We start from the raw sequence: 18,259 nt of genomic DNA on the forward strand, positions 1-18,259 counted from the left end.
ATCAACGCCGAGGATTCTTTAAATCGCTAAATTTAATTATCTTAAGATTACAGTTACGATTTATATTAAAATAATTAACGTTACAACACGCAATCTGCACGGACCGCATTCGAATCTTTCAAAAAAATATTCTCATACACGCGTATTCGCGCTCTTGTCGTCCTTTTCCCCTCTTATTTCTCTTCGCATTTAATTTTAATATTCGTATGTGTCGTCGAACTTCGGCCGAGCTGTAAGATAGGCGTACTATCGGATACACGTGAAATAACATTTCAAATAGCAAGAACAATTTTAAGCACCATTTCGAAAACTCGTTCCAACAAACGGAAATGATTCCGTCTATTCCATTTTCATGTGAAATTAATGATAACCATATTTCTTTTATTGGTTCCTATTACCGAATCGTACTGTACATTACAACGGAAATTTGAACTGATCGAATTTTCCGATGTGTACAAAGGTTAAATCTACCTCGCAGCTCGTCCGCCGTTAAGCTTGGTCTAACGATACCGAAAATACTGCTTCATTCTGTTCTCTTCCTTCCTTTCATCGCTACGATATCTATCTTATTTTATATTTCGAAAATATCACTAGTAGTACATGGCGCGTGGTATGGTTTCCATCGAATCGATTTCTTTTCAATAAACGTCGCACGAACGAAACGTAACTGCGGCTCCGTTTCGCGAACGATCGGGGAATCGAGACAGATCTTTTCGTTTAGACGCTAAACCTGTCGACGCTGTTTAAAGGAACGATCGACGACCACCTGTCTATATACAAGATTTTGTAAAAAATTTCTTTTGCTCTCTGGGTTCTACGCCCGATGCGATACAAAATCTTCGAACTGAAATGAAAATCGTTCGCGACTTTGTCAAACGATAAGTACATACGACCCGTCAGAACTTGTGCCCGAAACGGGACAAAGAAACATACGCGATTTAATCAGCTTTAAACGGAAGTAATCGAATGAAATCTGCCAATTGATGTTGATTTCGAAAAGGATAGAAATTCCGAGTTCTGACAGGCGACAACTGTCGTATAACATCGAAAGTAAAACCTTCTGAAGGGAAGAACAGCTTCGAGAGAAAGGAAAGGCGAATTTGGGACGCGTTTCGCAAGGATAATCGACGTTGAAATGCAACGGTAACAGTATTTCGTTAGCTATGACGGTAATGGTAGTTAGAATTTATAATCGAAAACTACTCTAGCTGTGATACATGTTTCTAAAATTTCAATGCTCTCGTCGAATGTTGGTTTTCCTGTTTAGTAACTTCCGTACGGTCGGAAGCGACGAAAAACTGTCGCCGACGACAAGTGTTCGATGTCACTGATTTCTATTCTCGGAAAAGGAAAATTCATTTCGGAAGAATCGCTGTTTCTCTTTGACAGATCGATTATACGTTCGGTCGAAGAAATTTCCTGTTGGATTCATCTACGATTGGTTCTCGTTCAAGCAAGAAGATTCTTTTTCAACCGTTCAGGACTCGCTCGATAGGCTCGATACACGCCCATTCTGAATTCAAGCTGTATAAATAACTGTCACAGGATTCTCTTCGGTGAAAACGTTGAACGAAACGAATGTTTCTCACATTTTATAGCGAAATTTCTTCTCCGACGGTTTGTTCTTTCGGAAAGGAGAGTCGAGTTCACTAGAACTACCAGATGGATCGAAACGACCCGTTCCTCCTCGAAGCATACGAATGCTTTTTCGATAATCGGTCGAGAAGAGTAGTCGATTCGGTAATATAAATGAAAGTACGAGTCGATCGATATCTTAATAAACGCACTGGGGTCTATCGTGTCTATAAAAACATGTTTGAAAGTACATCGAACTGCTCGGTAGTTCCAGCGTTGAAAACAATGGAGCACCGAGTGGCAGACTCGTGCTAATCGATATCGTATACAACTATGATACGTAAATATACATATATTACTCGTTAAAAGAGGAGAAGAAAAGTTTGTTTGCAACGTGTAGGAGAATGGACGCGCACGGTGAACGAATCACAGTCGGACAAATTCCTGCCGGTTCCCGAGGGTTCCCGAGGGTTCCTGTGGTGTCGAAGCTTTCTCGATAATTCGAAGCGTATACCGGTGCGCGGTTGATCGATCATTCGAATTGGCGAGCCATCGATTAGGAACGTATCTTTGAAAATATTGTTACATCGCGAGATTATACCGATGTACTCTCGAAAATATCTCCTCGTGAATAAATATTTGGCAGCTTTCGATTCAGTACTTTCGATACCTGCTCCCTTCGGTCGATAATCAACTCCGGGGCGAAGGAGATTCGGCGCGTCGTGGTGTCGCCGACAGCCGTGTAAATCCTCGATTTCTCAATTGGTCCATTTAATCTTTCGTCGGTCGGCTGACTGCGAGGGGGACACCGCGATGACTGTCCTCAGAGAAAGTAGAATACCCAGTAGATTATATTGAACAGCATAAAACTGACCGGGAATATGATCCTCGAGTATTTGTCGATGATATTCACGTCCTTGATCTTAGGCATGGACACTCGCAACACGGACGCTCCCCTTCGTATCGCGTGCAACACCTGCAACCGTTGTCCTTTCACCTTTGGACCCGCATCACCCAATCATATTTCATCGAGTACAGAATCTTTCATTGAAAGTAATCATGGAAATCAAATGGAATTTACTTTGAGAATTTCGAAATCGATCGGATTCGACGGTTTCGCGGCCACCTTCTCTTATCTTATCCTTCAATCGTTTGTCAATCAAATAAATAAATTAAGGGAATCGTACAGTTTTACCTTTGGTTTATGATGTTTAGGCCCCCTGTATCTAAGACCGATGTTCCTTCCGTGCGTATTGTAGGCTGCGACTCTGGAAATGCGAAAGCTAGGAGGAAACTTGGCCGGATCGTGTTCTCTTCCTGTTCCGGGAGTCGAACCGCCGCTGATTAGGCCTGATCTATTCCTTATGCTCGGCAGAGGAGACATTCGGAGATCCTGAAGCTCTATTATATCCGCTTCCGTGGAACCAGCAAACGGAGAGCTCGCTTTGCTTCCTGCCAAATTATTTATTTTTCCTCAACGTTCGTCGATCCGTTTCGCGTTTCGTGCATTACGTTCTTTTCAACGACAGGGTAAAGTCCCTAGTTAGCTTTCTACCATAGAATCGGAAACTTTGAACTCGCTATTGTGAAATAGATTGCAGCCTTACAGACGCATAGCCGAAGAATGGAGCCCCACCTGCTTTGGAGGAAATCACTTTCTTCTCGTCGGATTCTTTCTTTTTCGTCTTCTTCTTGGCTCTCGCGCCCCAGTACGTATAATTTACAGCGGCGTACTCCAATAGAGCCGCGAATACGAAAACGAAGCACATTACTAAATATATGTCGATAGCCTTTACGTAGCTGATACGCGGCAGTGAGCTACGCACGCCTGTCGAGATTGTGGTCATCGTCAGGACAGTTGTTATACCTATGAACCAACGAATAATCGCTTTCAAGAAACTTTCTATTACTTTATTTCATTCTGGTGTCATAGAAGGAAAAGCGCGAATCGATTGGTAGTCTCAGCCAGGTGTCGAGGACTCTTTAGCCTAGGATCTAGGTATCAAAGGGAGAACGGCCGAACTGTCTAGTCGGCTAATCGTTCGATCGAGAGAGGATATCGGGAAAACGTTTCCCTTCTTCGAATCAGGTTCGATAAACAGACGTGAGATATTTACCGAGAGCTACTCTGGCGCTGGTTGCTTCGTGGTTGATCCAGAAACTGACCCAACTCAACATCACGATCAAAATGCTGGGCAAGTACGTCTGGAAAATGAAGTAGCCGATGTTCCTCTGAAGTTTGAAGCTCAACGAAAGTCTTTGATATATACCGGTGGCCAGTCTCTCTTTGCGATCGTTCGTTTCGTATCCGATTATCGTGAATTGTGGCAGTTCCGCTTCTTCGACTCCGCGGACCGGAGTCTCCTTCCAGTACATCACTACGTCCAACACCGTGTATCCGTCTGAGAGAACCAAGGTTTCCGGTTAGCCGTCTTCCAAATCATTCTTCCCTTTTATTCTACGTTTCGCTTTCGCTTCGTTTCATTTACGTTCCGATGGAATTTCTTTCGAAGCTAGGAGAAATGGGCTTAAACTTCTTCTCCGATCGCGATAGAAATACACAAAAATCATCTGTTCGAGCGGCGCTCCGTAGACTGGACTACAGTCCGCTGGAACACACAGTCTAAGCGCGTTTCTCCCGTTCGCGTGCCAATAGAGAAGAATGGCTATAATCGGGAAACATCGGGGAATTTTCCTAATTCCGACACAGAATAGGCAAAGTTTCTAGGGCAAAGAAGAACTCTGCAGCGGCAGAGTTTAATCTTCAATTCGAATCGAAAGAGTTCCTGCGACTCGGCCTATCCTTCAATTGGACGCTTAATTGGACGCTTAATTGGACGTTTAATTGGACGAGTCATTCTGGGGGACAGAGGTCGACGGCAAGAACAGGAGCTACTGAAGGTAATAGTAACGATCGTACAGCTCTCGATCTCTACGGTGCAGTTCTGCGAATCGAGCGGATAGTAGTGCAGATCCATCATGCAGGCCAGGGTCGTCGTAAATCTCATGCCATAAGTGACAGATCCGTCTCCGGACAATCGGACGAGTTTATTACGCTCGGTCACGTCGTGCAAGAAACTGCGAACAAACCGAAAACCAAAACATTTTCCTTCTCAGCCTCATCCTACATTCGAAATGTATATCTTTCGAGTACACCGGGACACCTTTTCGTTTTTTAATGCCGATTCGATCTTCCGCTTCGAGTTAGTTTCTATGGAAAGCGGACAATCGATTCCACATTATCCCCTGCACCGTTAAAAGAAACGTTTATTCGACTGCAACTTTTCTCTTTCTTTTCAGAAGGTACCGCGTTACGCGGAGTCCCGTTGTACATCGGACACGCGAGTACACAGCTACGATTTCATAGTCGATTACTCGTAAAGTCCTACCAGTGAAATCCTACGCGAGCTACAACTACATATTCGAGCGTAAAAGATCTTTCAAGTTGAACATTTATACGTTTGCTTCTTACGCTGGAACGATAAAGTGTACGCGATAGAGACGTTCGTAGATCTAGAATTAAATTCAATTAGCGCTAAAAAAAATATGTTGAAACTTCTCGAACGCCATAGTTGAGAAAAATATAAATGAGAATAGATATCTAAGTGTAAACTGCTGAGTTTATTAGATGAAACTTTTCAGATCCCAGAGTTTCCGGAAACCCCGGAAATTTGCGTCGCGATGACGACCAATTCGTCGAGAAGTCGATTCACGATAGTTTCGTTCGGATGCGTTCAAGCTAAACGGGGTTCGATCGGAATGATCCGTACCTGTTTTTATCGTTGGCGAAAAACGTGTCCGGAACCCAAATCTTCTCGGCGAAGTCTCCGCTGAGAGTGAGGACCTCTTCTTCCTGGGAGAACGCTAACCGTTCGTCCTTCCAGTACTGATTTAGGTACATCGTTATCGTGTAGTCCTGTCGCAAAAACAATCAAATGTTGTTGTCTTTCTTCCGGTTACCGAGGAATTTCAATATGGGCGTACAGCGAAAGTGTGAAATTCACGAAATTCACGAAATTCACGAATAATCGACAGATACGTATTAGCAGAGCAAAGTGGAGAATTTCGAGAAATCTTTGTAGCGTATCGATAGATATAAATATCTGCGATTCACCATGTTTACTTCCGAGATGGCGTCGAAACTAGCGATCGTGAGGTCCATTCCCACCAGCAGGGGTTCCCCTGAAAAAAGAAAACACCAGAGGATCCGATCCAAGATCTGGAATGATAACGCGCCGATAAATCGACGAAGATTACTTGGCGGCGTTAAGCGGATTGGATGCTCGGTATGATCACTGGCCTGTAAAAAGTTCGTAGCCGCGCAATTCGATTCCTTGACATCGATACCAGTCCTGCACCGCTCAACGCTGGCGTATCAAGTTTTTCGGAGAAGTAATTCGACATTTTTCAACGGAAATTCGAATGTTCCAACGGAACAAAAGATTTTACCGGAGACCAAAAGGAAACGCGGATTCAGCGAATCTTTCGGAACGAGGAAAATTACTTTCTAGCCGTTACGCGTAAATAGGGTGTATATAGGGTACGCGACGCATCGCACTTACCACCGAAATTTGGTCTCAATCGAATGTCGTATCCATCGAGAATTCGCGATATAGTCTGTGTTACATTTTCCAACCTATCGGACACCCCTGTGTTCTCGTAACTGGCCCTGAAACATTTGCAACGTTCGATCCACTGGTTATTCTTTTCCGATGTCAGCGTCTAACGAGATGTATATATTTTATATCGTACATCTAAATAGACGGGTATATTAAGTATGTATCTCTAACAGAGACAGGTATATATTCGATAACGATCGAAGGTTCAGTTTTTCGTTGAAATTGATCTAAGCGACGAGCATCGAAACCACTGTCCCAGTTTCAATGTTTCGGTGGCTCGGAATATTAGTGGTCTCCCTCCTACTTTCGAGTTCTCCAGAGAGAAAAGCTTTCGCCAAGTATTCTTGAACGAACGAAATACATTGTAACAATTAGTATCGAATCGATCGAAGAATAATTCGAATAATCGAAACCACTATTATTCCGAAGCACCGATCGATCGTTCCGACGCGTTCGATTCCATGGATGATTTACCAGGTAACCAGGTAGATCGTCTGCAGCAGTAGGATGATCTGCTGCAGCCTCATCCTGTTCACCATCCTCGGAAATTACGTCAGCGGATAAAAGAGGACGTCATCTCGTTGGGTTCTTGCACCTCGTCATCGAGCCGCCAGAAACTGTAACCAGAACCGACCCGATTTTCGTCCTTGACCTTTATTATGCATACATCGCCCAATAGTCCGTCTCTGACTCGAACCCTTTCATCAACCGCGCAACTAGAATAAATTCAATGGGTAGCTTCCCTCGACGAGAATTTCTCGGCATTTCTTTTCGAGATTATAATTAATCTCTTACCGAGACGCGAGGTTATTCGATGGGATGAATCATTCATGTATGTAGAAACGCGACGTAAAGGGTAAACTACATCTGCGGGCGTCCTAAAGAGTAGTCTCTTATTCGTATCTTTTGATATTCATATTTATATACTTCACACGGAGTATGAAATATTTAGCGAAATGTCAACGTTTTAAGTCGAACGTAATTAAGTCGATCGAGGAATCGTTAACGAAACCGAGTAAGGAATTTTTTTCATTTACCACATCGAACTGTGTTTAATCCTTCGATTCGTCTTCAATGATTCTCTTAAAAGCCACGTATTAAACGTTCTCAATGAAATCGGTATTTTATCGTTCGTTCGTATCGTGCGCGGTAATATAAACATTTATGAAATTCCGTTCTTTTCTCAAGATGTAACGTGTATTTTTGGAAAAGTGCTCCGATTTCGCTACCCCGCGCGGTCGAAGCTTATTGTCGTCGGAAAAAACGAAACGAAACAAAAGAAAAGAAAAGAAAATCGATGAAGTTTCCTGTGTCATCGTGCTTCATTCGTGAATAAAATGCTGCCCAACTTGTTCGATCGCAAAGACGATTTCCAGAGAAAGAGTAAACGACTCGCCGAATCGGCAACCATAAAATCACCAAATACGAATCGAGGGTTCTGCTTGAGATCGTCGATCTTATCCGACGAAATCGCACGCATTCTCGACGGTTCAAAAGGGAAATGAAAAGGCGACTTCGAGAAGGAGAAGAGCACCGTGAAACTGTTGAATCTCGTAAAGTTTCAGAGCATCGAGAAAGCAAAAGATCGTTGGTCTCGAGTCAGAAGAGAAAAAGAGGAGACATGTGCGCGAGTCCCGTGCGAAGGACGTTCTCCGTAGACGAGGAAGAGGAGGAAACGGGGATGTGCTCGATACGGGCAGCGGGCAGCGGCCGAGGCGGGATCTGCGGACATCGTTAAAGGGGCAACTTCACCAGGAGTCAATGGCTCTCGCCCCGTGCACCCTCGTCACCGACACCCATCAAAAGGGCCAGCACTCTTTCACCACCGATCGGACAGGTTCGTTCACGAGCACTATCCAACGTCGACGTGGTTGTCGAGGATATGTCCCGACGGTTCGGATGCTGCGCGCCGCTCACCCTCCCTCCACCCTCTTCGTTCGGCCGTTTCCCCTCGGCCCGCTGCTCGCGGTCTCCCTGCTAACCTCCTTTCGGGCTCTCTCTCTCGGGCTACATTCGTCCTCACCGGTGGCGCGCGAGGCGCGCTAGGCGCATCCTTTTCATCCCCGAAAAGGTCTACCCCGAAGGTTGGCAATTTAGCGAGTTAGCATCGCGAACACTGGGTTCGACGAGCGTTCACTCGGCCAGCACTGCTTTTTCCGAGGTGTTTCACTCGCGACACAACGCCACCCCGTTCCTTTCACCCTTATCGGATTTTTCTGGAGACGCGAGGCATCCTCTCACCCCGTCCGCTTCCTGCGTCTGAGCGGTATCTCCGTATCTGCGCGGTCGTATCGCGTCTGGTCGGTGCCCGCGGTGTTTTGCCCCGTTATTTTCACTGTTTCGCGGCCGCCTCTCACCTATTTATCTTCCGCCTCTGTTTAGACACCGATAACGTCAGCCTGTATCTCCCCGTGCTCGCCATACCTCGGTTCCGGAGGCGGCACGGAGGCTGCCTGCTCGCGAAACGAACCAGCACGCATGTGCAGCCCCGTTCTTCTTCTACGCGACCTACTGACACAGAGTCGGATCTAACCCCCTGCTCGCTGCTCGCTCCCCGCTGCCGCCGCTGCCGCCGCTGCCGCCGCCGCCGCTGACGGGGGATCGAACCGCGGACAACCCCGAGCGCACGGATTTCTCCTGGAACACGGACCGGCATCGAGTGTCGTTCACCTTGCGCGATTCGTGTCGCGTAGATCTCGTATCCGCGATACGTTTTCGAACTTTTATTAGGTCGCCCGATACGATGAGCAGCGTCGTTTCTCAACGAATTTTCGAATACTTTGCACCTCGAAGACAAGAGTGTCTCACCGCTCGATTCTCTCTTCCATCCAATAACGATAAGCTTTGTAAATCGATACGCGAAATGTACATCTCTAGATAATTTCCCGGAAGTCGGAATCGATCGGAAATCGTACTCGATTCCCCGAAATTCGATGAAATCGAGAATACATTAGAGTAGCGTTGTTCACCGGCCTTTTACATTTAAATACCAAAGATCCATTAAATTCCCATTTCCCGACTGCGCTCGTTAGGCAAACATCGAATTCGCCTGTAAAACCCTTCGATATTTCGCAACGCGAGGCGCATCATTGGGAGAAATGTTCCGGCAGCTAGAAAATTTCGTTTCCTTTCAAAAATCCGGGGATGAAGAGGAATTCTCCGGTTAACTGGAACGAGATCGGTGAAAGTGTTTGAAAAAAAAAGAAGGCGAAACTGAATCGCCAGGTTTCGCCTCGGCATTAAGACACAGCTCGTGAATCCTTCTTTCTTTTTCGCGATGTTGTCGATGTTGTCCTAGTTTTTTCGAAGTAGGCAGATTCGCAGGGAAAACCTGAAGGAGCGAGCCAGTTTTTTCCCACCAAGGAAGTATTCAAATCGAAATTCTAAATCGCTTCGCTCTCAACCCTTTGCCCTAGAATTTCACGTCAGTAATGAACTTAGAGTTTTTCTCTCTTTTTAAAGAATTGTCAACTATAGTATAGCTCTGTGTAATTTCGAAAGAACCTTCTTTCCCTTGTTACGAAACTTTGCGAAGAGCATTATTGGTTAGCGTACTTGCAAAATTCAAGATGACTTCGATTACCTATGTTTCGCAGGAAGAACGAATAAAGATCGAGCACACTCCAGTCCACGGTAATGATTACTTTACTTACACCGATTATTATCGGCGATACTCGCGATAATAAACGATCTCTACTCGGAACAAAGTTATTATTGCAAAAAAGATACAGGGATCCTATATTTTACGAAGGAAAAAACCGTTTCGGATAGAGATGTATGAAAATCAATATTTATGGTTTCGAATGATTTGCGTACGATACTTGGAGATTCCTTCGACATCGTGCTTTTTGATATCGCTTGTCGTACACGAAAGGACAACGGAGAATCGAGTAAACTTTGAAGAAAGTTCGTTGCACGTTGCCGAAGGTAGGATTATTGGAGTTTGCGCGGCAGAATGTTTCGCCTCCCAGGTGGGAGATCCACGAGGATCTGTCACAAGAATCGTATGTAGATCTCGCTAGCAAGTGCCGGTATTCGGTTCGAGGTTCTTCAATTTTTCGGCAATAACCCGTGGTGCTTTTCGACAAATATATATTTCACCGGCGAATTCGCTGAAATGTTCATGTAAGTAATTTCTTTGCTTCGCTCTAGACGCACACGCACAAACTCGCACTATTTTCCGGGGCTTCGAACGGTAACGCGTTTCATCGACACTTTAAACGTTGATTTTACACATGTACAAGTTTTTATTTCATTTTCGATTCACTGCACTTTATTCGATCATTATTTTATCATTTCTAGCAGGCTATCGCACGTTCTTCGTATCGTCCTTTATATTAAATGGCAACTTATTCGCTGCTTTAGTAATATCTCCTTCGTATTAAATTATTACTCATTTTAATGCATAATACGGTACAATTGTAGCACAATATAGTAGAATTCGTAACAATTACTATTATTTCATTATTATTCTCGTTAACCGATAGAACGAACGTTAAAGGAAGACAGATATTTCTCGCGTCAAACGAACACGAAAAGTTTCCGGGTAAAGGTTAGAAAATCGTTAAAAGCAATTACGTAACAAGTATCGTTTGAACGAGTAAGTCTTAAACGAAGAAGATACCGTATAGATCTATCGGCGGAACTATCGCAACGATCAACCGAATTTTCCGGAAAAACGTATATAAGCCGACTTCGGTGGAAATGAGCTTTCAAAAGAGACGATACCCGGTAAAAAGTGAAAGAGAAATAGAGGATTTACAGGTGTGCAAATAAATTTCTGCATATATGTACCACTGCGCGAACAGTGCGGAACTTTAGTTGCCGTATAAACGTGGAAAAAGAGGAGGTTTTATTTTCGCGTTCTCTCTCCTCTCTGTACGAGAGACACCGAATATTTCTCACGGTCAGGATGTCTAACGGACTATATTAAACATCGAATCGTACCGAAGAATATATTATGGTAATGAAAGCTCTGTCAGAGATCGGCATTCCGAGTCGGTTGTTTGGCCAGCCTCACAAATATGCCCAGTATTGGCACAGGCCGTTAATGAAAAGCTGAAATTAAAGTGGTACGAGTCCCTGGTAAACGTGTATCCGCGATACATACCCGAAAAAAAAACAAGAAACAATCACCAGTCCTTTTTTTCGACAGTTCCTTTCTTTTTTCTCGTCATCGGCCCCTTTTTTCACAGAGAGGAGACTTCGTGGTAGACGTACACATATTTCCAGCTACGTCGAATAGAACCTATCTTTTCGTCCAGATTTGGTAATCATTTCGGTTGAAGGTACCTCGGAATCCTTAGAAATATCCTAACGATCGAAATGTTCCGAATTTTTAGAAATTTCTCGAGCCGCCGTAAGATCGCTTCACCCGCGAAACTAATAAACGGATCGCATATTCGATGGATTTACGCGACACGTAGATACTTCTCAAAGCGAAAGACAAGCTTCTATTCAAATGTCACCTTTGCAGTCGTCGTGCACGTTACTTTAATTGAACCTTCTTTAATTCTCTAAACAGATCGACGTCTCCTTCTTTTCCAATACAAGACCAACTATGAAGAATTAAAGAAAGGTTTCTCGTAATTGATAAAAATCAAACATTCCGTTCAGCGTATACGCGTATAATTAGCAAATTAGCCAATGCGAAACCTTCCAATGTATATTACACGCGTACTCGCATACTTTCTACTTACTTCAGCCGACCAAGACGGGGGCGTCCATTATACTCGCGTACAATTGAATTCAATATTGAAAATGACTTTTTCTGTATGCTCGTGCAATCCGCGCGATCGAACCGAATGCTGAAAAAGAATTTTTTTCTACCTCGGTATATTACTATTCGGCTCAGCGGTATAAGCCGAGTATTGCTTTGCCTCGAATTGTCTTTCGAATAACGTTTAATACTCGGAAACTGGTATTTTTCCGGACGCCGACGTTAACGTTGTTACCGGGTTTAACTACCGGGCGTGTTTAATACGATTAATACGATTAATAGCTCATTCCGGCGAAACTATTTTTCAAATCGTTCCGGATATTTGGCAGTTTCGAGGTATCGACGATCGCGAAGCAAGAGAGACAGAGATTCGAGATAAAGATTCGTTCGAATGACAACAGCCGAGAAACGGCGGATCGAGGAACGTTACGAGCGAGCGAAACACTCGAGGGAAAAAAGGGGCCGTTGTTTTTCATAGTCCGTTTGCGAAATGGCACCGGAAGGACTCGAAGGGCGATTCTGACGTAACGAGGGAGAACGTTCACTCGAAAGATCGAGGGGTACCCTCGTCGGAAGTTGCTGAATCCGCGGCTAAGGAGAGCTCTCTTGTGCGCCCATCCCCCGTCCGCGGCCCCCGTTTTCAACGGCCACCCACATGTGACCCTGCTTCGCCTATCTTCAGTTTCTTTTTTTCCACCGATCGTTCTTTAATCATTCACGCTTTTCTTCGTCCCACTTTCTTCTTCTTTCAATCCTAAACAATTAAACATTAGCTAATTCTAGAACTGTTTCAAACTTCTATAACGGCACCGATCTCTCGCATATAGAAGATAAAACTCGAGGATAGATCGCGATGCGTTTTCTTCGCTCGTTAACAATCTCTTTCTCGCGATAAGGTGTGCACGAATTTCAGTAGGATCATACTTATCGCCGTAATTATTCGATCCGAACGCGAACAAGAACCGAGCGACTTTATGGAAATGTCGGGCACCGTATCGGTTCCAACCGAGTAACAGTTATGTAATACCGGCATATCGGATATTACATCGGATATTATATTGTATCGGTGCTGGAACTGTTATTTTTCGGCTCTGCATCTCGTTCCGTGGATTCCTTTCGTCGATCAAAGCAAAACGAGGAATGAGATCGGTAATTTAGATGTAGATCGACTAAAAGTTGGCCGACTGTTCCTATCGAAAGAGAAACTGATACGTATTTTGTTTCGCAGGCTCGTGTTTCTCGTGCTACTCGCGTCGCGCAAGGATCCGAATTACGCTCTCGACGTTTCTTCCCCGTCCCCGAAGGCATCCTCGAAATCCGCGGTGCACAGAGGGACCATCAACGACATCGTCTCCAAAAATATTACCCTGGTTCTCGAGAACCTCTTGATGAATTACGAAAACAATCAGCTGCCCACGCATGGAAAGGGTAACGTTTCGTTTCACCGGTTGATAACCGGAAACTTGGCTCTCGGAAATATCTAGGATACCTCGAACGGTCGACGAGACAAACGATTTCCAAGTAAATAACGATTTACGACGAACAACGCGTATCCATCGTTCGTTGTTTCACGCTAATGAGCGGAACAACGAAGGAATTATTCGAAATTCTCTTCGGTCTCGCGTCGTTATAAAATTCTTGATAAAAAATCCAAAAGCTGCGAAACGTTGGGGCTCGATTTCACCGTTTCGAAGAGATTTTTAATTGGAAAAAATATTTCTCGCGTAATTCATGATGCTCCAGCTGCACGGCAAATTTCGTTGCAATCCGAGTTTCCATGAATAATTTTCCCTGTCAGCGTCTGTCCGTCCATGGAATCGCGTTCCGCCGAAATTCCTTTTAACGCAACATCGAACTCGACAACTGTAGAACGAACAGCTTCTTTGCTCGCGGTATTGTTATGTTTTTATTATTTATTTATTTCTGTTGTCTTCCGATGTCCGTGATAAAATTAAACGATTACCGGAAGCTATATATATATACACATATATACTCGCGCGTGGGTTTTAGTCCGAATTATTCATCCGGCCATTCCGAGTAATCCGATTTGCTAAAAAACTGTTTGCTCGTACTTGATCGATTAACCAGAAGTTATAATCCGATCGATTTAATCTAACGCGATGCAGAGATTGACCGCTTACGGATATTTCTTCGGACGAAACGATGAGGTTTTCCACGCGTTTGCGTCGACGTTCGGTAGCGTCGAGACGTCTACCGCTTCGACGAACAAGTTTCTTTTTTCGACAGAAACGAGTGCGACGTCGGACAGTCCGTGTTGGCTCCGATCTGTGTTACCGGAACAAACTGTCCATTCTCGAAGTCTTTCCGATCTGGACAAGGGTTCGAAATTTCCTGCGACCGATGTTTGCTCCGTGCTCTGCGCGTTTCTCTTCTTCTCTGTCAGTTTACCACCGAAACGCGTTCGAACGTACGAGATCTAATGGACCGGAGGAACTGTTTCCACAGGAAAATTAATAAACCTCACAGTTTTCCCAAACGATTGTTCATCGACTTTCTATTCGTCCGTGAAAGTCGCTCGACCGCAGCGCGATTAACGAACGCGCCCAAGGAAAAATTCGAATGGAACTTTTGTTTATCGAACGAATGTTTTCCGTCGTATCCGACGTATCGTAGGCGAGCACCGGCATCAATGGCTTGCACCATTGTGCAAGGTAGCGGTACGTCTAGTAAAATGGTGCGGTTCGAGCGTCGATGTTCAAATGATTCCCGATCGTTGTAACAACCTTCGACGAGTGATTCGGCGAAAGGGGAAAATAGGAGGCCGATACGAATACATCGATACGAATCGAACCGCGGGGTTCAAGTTGGACGGCAGCCAGCCGAAGAAAAGTATCCTCCCAAAATTACCTTTATTCCCACCGTGCGCTTTCAATTTTCCCTAATTTTCCTTTTTTGCTTTTCCACGCGAAGGACGCGAAACCGAATGCTACAATGGCTAATCTTCTCGATTCTTCCGGCCGAAATGCTCTCGGATGGCGAATCTGCATTTCTATGAAATTTTTTATACGGACATTCGCTGACAGCACAAGAGGACACGACGCGTTTATTTTTCCACTGTTTTCCTAGACGAGCCACCGACAGCGAGTAAAATGTAATAACAAACGTCGAAGATCGGATTTCATCGAAAATTCAGATGTTCTTGTCAGAAACGAATTGGAATTTCAACGATTCCATTAATGGTAATGTAATTGAAATCGCGATCGGATCAGCGGCGCGATGCTGTTCGCGCTATAAAGCGATATCGCCGGCAGCGATCGTATCTAATTACGGAAATGACTAATGTTCGTACGAGCCGCACAGCTGTTCGCTAATTTCAATGTACGCTGCGATGTTTTCCCGACAAAAGTCTGATTATTCCGATCGCTCGATGCGATTCTCTCGTTATTCGTGAATCGAAGCGCGACCAAGGTAACACGGGGTATTGTAACGTTTTACAAGAATATCCGAGACACCGATGAAAATGTCTGTTCTCAGGAATACCGACAGTGGTGAAAACGAATATTCTGATAAGAAGCATGGGTCCGGTGTCCGAACTCGACATGGTGAGTCTGGAAAGTAATTCCTTCTCTATAGTTTGGTTGGTGCCGATGTGTGCTAGTTACGTTTCCGTAGGATTACTCGATGGACTGCTACTTTCGGCAATCGTGGCGAGACTCGCGGCTGAGCTTCTTAGGTCCAATCAAGTCGCTCAGTCTGAGCATTAAGATGCTCGAACGAATCTGGAGACCGGACACGTATATTTACAATGGAAAGCACAGCTACGTGCACACCATCACGGTGCCCAACAAGTTGTTACGAATCTCGCAAGACGGAGATATCCTTTACTCCATGAGGTACCGATATTTCCGTTAACGATAACAACGACTGTAACGCGAATTCAATGAAAATGGATTTCAATCGGAAAACAGGCTCACCATAAAAGCAAAATGTCCAATGGAGCTGAGGAACTTCCCCATGGACCGACAGTCTTGTCCACTTATTCTTGGAAGTTGTAAGTATTTTCGGTGTAGTTCGAGTCAAGAGTATAGTCTGTCTCGGAAGAATAGTACACGCTTCCGATATCGTCAAATGAAAATCCAACAATTTCTTCTGTCCGCGTTGCACGTTAAAATTCCATTTGATTTTTCATACGGTGAATACGTTTTCGTAGCTACTCGCGGTTTATGCTCGCCATAAATTCTCCTCCGTCTCGTTCGAAATTCTATTGGTATCGCGTTGGCATTACTATTTTCCAATATCTGGCAAATGTGTGTGTTCTCCGTTGAATCGATTCGAAATCCAGGAAACAAGCGACTGCGTCGGGAGAAATGATTTGTATCGTTAGACGTAATCTCGATTTAAGGGCGGATTTCGGTTTCAGATGCGTACACTTCCGGGCAATTAGTTTACGAATGGCAAGGGGGTTCCTCCGTCAATTTCGTCCCTGGGATGGCGCTCTCGCAATTCGACCTGATGGGCTCGCCGTATCGCAATTTAACGTATTTTCGCCGGGAGGGTGAGTTCTCGGTTCTCCAGGTTTCCTTCAACTTGCAACGGAACACCGGATACTTTCTTATACAGGCAAGTCGAACCACGGTTGAGCGTTTCCACGCTTTTTCTCGAGAGACAACGATCCACTGTTCAATGAACGTTTACAGGTGTACGTGCCCTGTGTCCTGATAGTGGTGCTCAGTTGGGTGTCCTTTTGGATTCATCGAGAAGCCACCAGCGATCGCGTCGGCTTGGGTCAGTTGCTCGTCTTTCGTATTCCTAAAGTATCGAGTAACCAGAAATTCAGAAATTCAGAAATTCAGAAATTCCGATAAGTAGAATAGATTACCAATTCTTTCGGTTTCTCTCTAAATGCTCGGTAAAAGCTGCGCGTGTACCAACGAGATAGAAGGTTGCGCCTGAAACGCGGCAACCGGTTCATCGCCGGCGCGCGCCCGGTAGATCCATCGCGACGTCTATCGCGTGTGTCTCCGAGTCGATGAGAAATATTTCATTGAAAAAACATGCCTTTTCAGGGATCACCACGGTTCTGACACTGTCGACCATCAGCCTCGATTCCAGAACCGATTTGCCGAAAGTCAGATACGCTACAGCCCTCGATTGGTTTTTATTGATGAGTTTTGGATACTGCATCGCCACTCTGTTAGAATTCGCCGGTGTACATTACTTTACAAAGGCAACTCTCTCTCTCTCTCTCTCTTTCTCTCTTTTCCTCCGCTATCGCTATGATATCGGAATCATTGTTAATCTTCTAATTAGATCAAAGAGTTTTGTAATTGTACGTCAGGTTGGCAGCGGAGAGATCCCTTTGGACGAAGAGGACCTCGAGGACGAGACCGAGGGGAATTACCAGGACGGATTCTGCAGCATTGTGCCCTGTAGTCCACAAACGGTCCATCCGGCGACTATAATCGACGTGCCTCGCCGAAGCAGTTCATTGATATGCGACGTTTACGACGTGAACGTGAGAGAGCGCCTCGAAATATTCGATCGCGAATCTTTATCGCGATACGTATCGCGTCGTTTTTTCCTTTAGGAATCAATGGCCTACGGCAGAGGATCGATGACCGTTTCCGTCACCTCGAGACCCTCGACGATGGAGCGACAGACGCAGACGGAAGTCTGGATACCAAAATGGCGGCAGTTTCTCTATTGTCTCGCCGGTGACGAGGCGTTCAGGTTAGAGATTTAATATTTTCTTCGAGAAACAGACTATCCAGAGGAAAGTTTATATTTTTCTGGCTGCAGGAGACGCAGACAGAGGGAAGCAGCTGGAAACTGCAGGAAACAAGGAGAAAAAATTGCCAGGCACATAAACAGCGTCTCCTATATCGACAAAGTGGCGCGTATAGTGTTCCCAGCCTCTTTCGGGTTACTGAACGTTTGCTACTGGGTGATTTACGTGACGTATCAAGAGGAATTCAAGTGGCAAGATCCGCCGATAGGCTCGATCTCTCACAAATAACAGGATTCGCTGAATCTATTCCTCTGAACAACAGTAATCTAACCGAATCTATAATTACAACGAAAAGTATCGAATAGTTGGGCAATTTTTTCGCGTTTCACCGTTCGTTTCGGCTCTCCGCCGGAAATCCGAACTTCTCGATTCTTTCAAAGAACGAATCTATCCATTCGATTCGATTGAAACAAGAATTGAAGAAACAACTAAAGACGACGTCGTTCCAATGAAAACATTAGCCATGTTTGCGTATCGTTTTACCCAACCGTGCGACGGAATTATCGATAAACTTTTTAAACTAAATAAAAAGACCGTATGTTCTCCACTTCTGTGTTTTCTTTTTGATCTTTTCCATTGAAAAAATACGAGGGTATA

At 44.7% G+C, this 18,259-nt stretch overlaps 2 protein-coding genes across 11 annotated transcripts; one reads left to right on the forward strand and one right to left on the reverse strand.

Moving 5' to 3' along the window:
• Window positions 1–14: 14 nt before the first annotated feature.
• Window positions 15–8,722, reverse strand: Lcch3 (Ligand-gated chloride channel homolog 3). 8 transcript variants are annotated; one of them, XM_031981821.2, is made up of 11 exons: window positions 7,947–8,722; window positions 6,990–7,072; window positions 6,669–6,910; window positions 6,138–6,244; window positions 5,690–5,757; window positions 5,346–5,491; window positions 4,496–4,653; window positions 3,693–3,977; window positions 3,212–3,442; window positions 2,771–3,027; window positions 15–2,572 (listed from the first exon to the last, which is right to left on the reverse strand). In XM_031981821.2, the coding sequence occupies exons 3-11, from the start codon at window positions 6,731–6,733 to the stop codon at window positions 2,399–2,401; spliced, it is 1,491 nt and encodes a 496-aa protein (XP_031837681.1). In that variant the 5' UTR covers window positions 6,734–6,910; window positions 6,990–7,072; window positions 7,947–8,722; the 3' UTR covers window positions 15–2,398. The 8 variants fall into 8 exon arrangements, with proteins under 8 accessions (XP_031837681.1, XP_031837678.1, XP_031837680.1 ...); XM_031981818.2 differs by having other exon boundaries at window positions 6,990–7,240; XM_031981820.2 differs by lacking the exon at window positions 6,990–7,072 and having other exon boundaries at window positions 6,669–6,811.
• A 1,479-nt stretch (window positions 8,723–10,201) lies between these two features.
• Window positions 10,202–18,202, forward strand: LOC116429189 (gamma-aminobutyric acid receptor subunit alpha-1). Of its 3 annotated transcripts, XM_031981815.2 has the most exons (11): window positions 10,207–10,319; window positions 13,142–13,341; window positions 15,409–15,476; window positions 15,547–15,767; window positions 15,843–15,925; window positions 16,295–16,494; window positions 16,572–16,659; window positions 16,941–17,101; window positions 17,213–17,389; window positions 17,462–17,604; window positions 17,674–18,202. In XM_031981815.2, exons 1-11 carry the CDS (start codon window positions 10,312–10,314, stop codon window positions 17,888–17,890), a joined length of 1,566 nt encoding a protein of 521 aa, XP_031837675.1. In that variant the 5' UTR covers window positions 10,207–10,311; the 3' UTR covers window positions 17,891–18,202. The 3 variants fall into 3 exon arrangements, with proteins under 3 accessions (XP_076222503.1, XP_031837675.1, XP_031837676.1); XM_076366388.1 differs by lacking the exon at window positions 13,142–13,341 and having other exon boundaries at window positions 10,202–10,319; XM_031981816.2 differs by lacking the exons at window positions 10,207–10,319; window positions 13,142–13,341 and adding an exon at window positions 15,210–15,342.
• The last annotated feature ends 57 nt before the right edge of the window (window positions 18,203–18,259 follow it).

This window comes from Nomia melanderi, chromosome 3 (genome assembly GCF_051020985.1).
Source record: "Nomia melanderi isolate GNS246 chromosome 3, iyNomMela1, whole genome shotgun sequence".
Classification (NCBI taxonomy): domain Eukaryota; kingdom Metazoa; phylum Arthropoda; class Insecta; order Hymenoptera; family Halictidae; genus Nomia; species Nomia melanderi.

Coding starts and splice junctions, on each gene's coding strand:
- LOC116429189 (XM_031981815.2), top strand. Junction 13,342..15,408: donor GCTGCCCACGCATGGAAAGG/GTAACGTTTCGT, acceptor GTCTGTTCTCAG/GAATACCGACAGTGGTGAAA. Junction 17,390..17,461: donor GCGACGTTTACGACGTGAAC/GTGAGAGAGCGC, acceptor TTTTTCCTTTAG/GAATCAATGGCCTACGGCAG.
- Lcch3 (XM_031981820.2), bottom strand. CDS start 6,733: ATGGTGAACAGGATGAGGCTGCAGCAGATCATCCTACTGCTGCAGACG. Junction 5,492..5,689: donor CCATCTCGGAAGTAAACATG/GTGAATCGCAGA, acceptor TTTTTGCGACAG/GACTACACGATAACGATGTA. Junction 2,573..2,770: donor CTAAACATCATAAACCAAAG/GTAAAACTGTAC, acceptor GCGGGTCCAAAG/GTGAAAGGACAACGGTTGCA.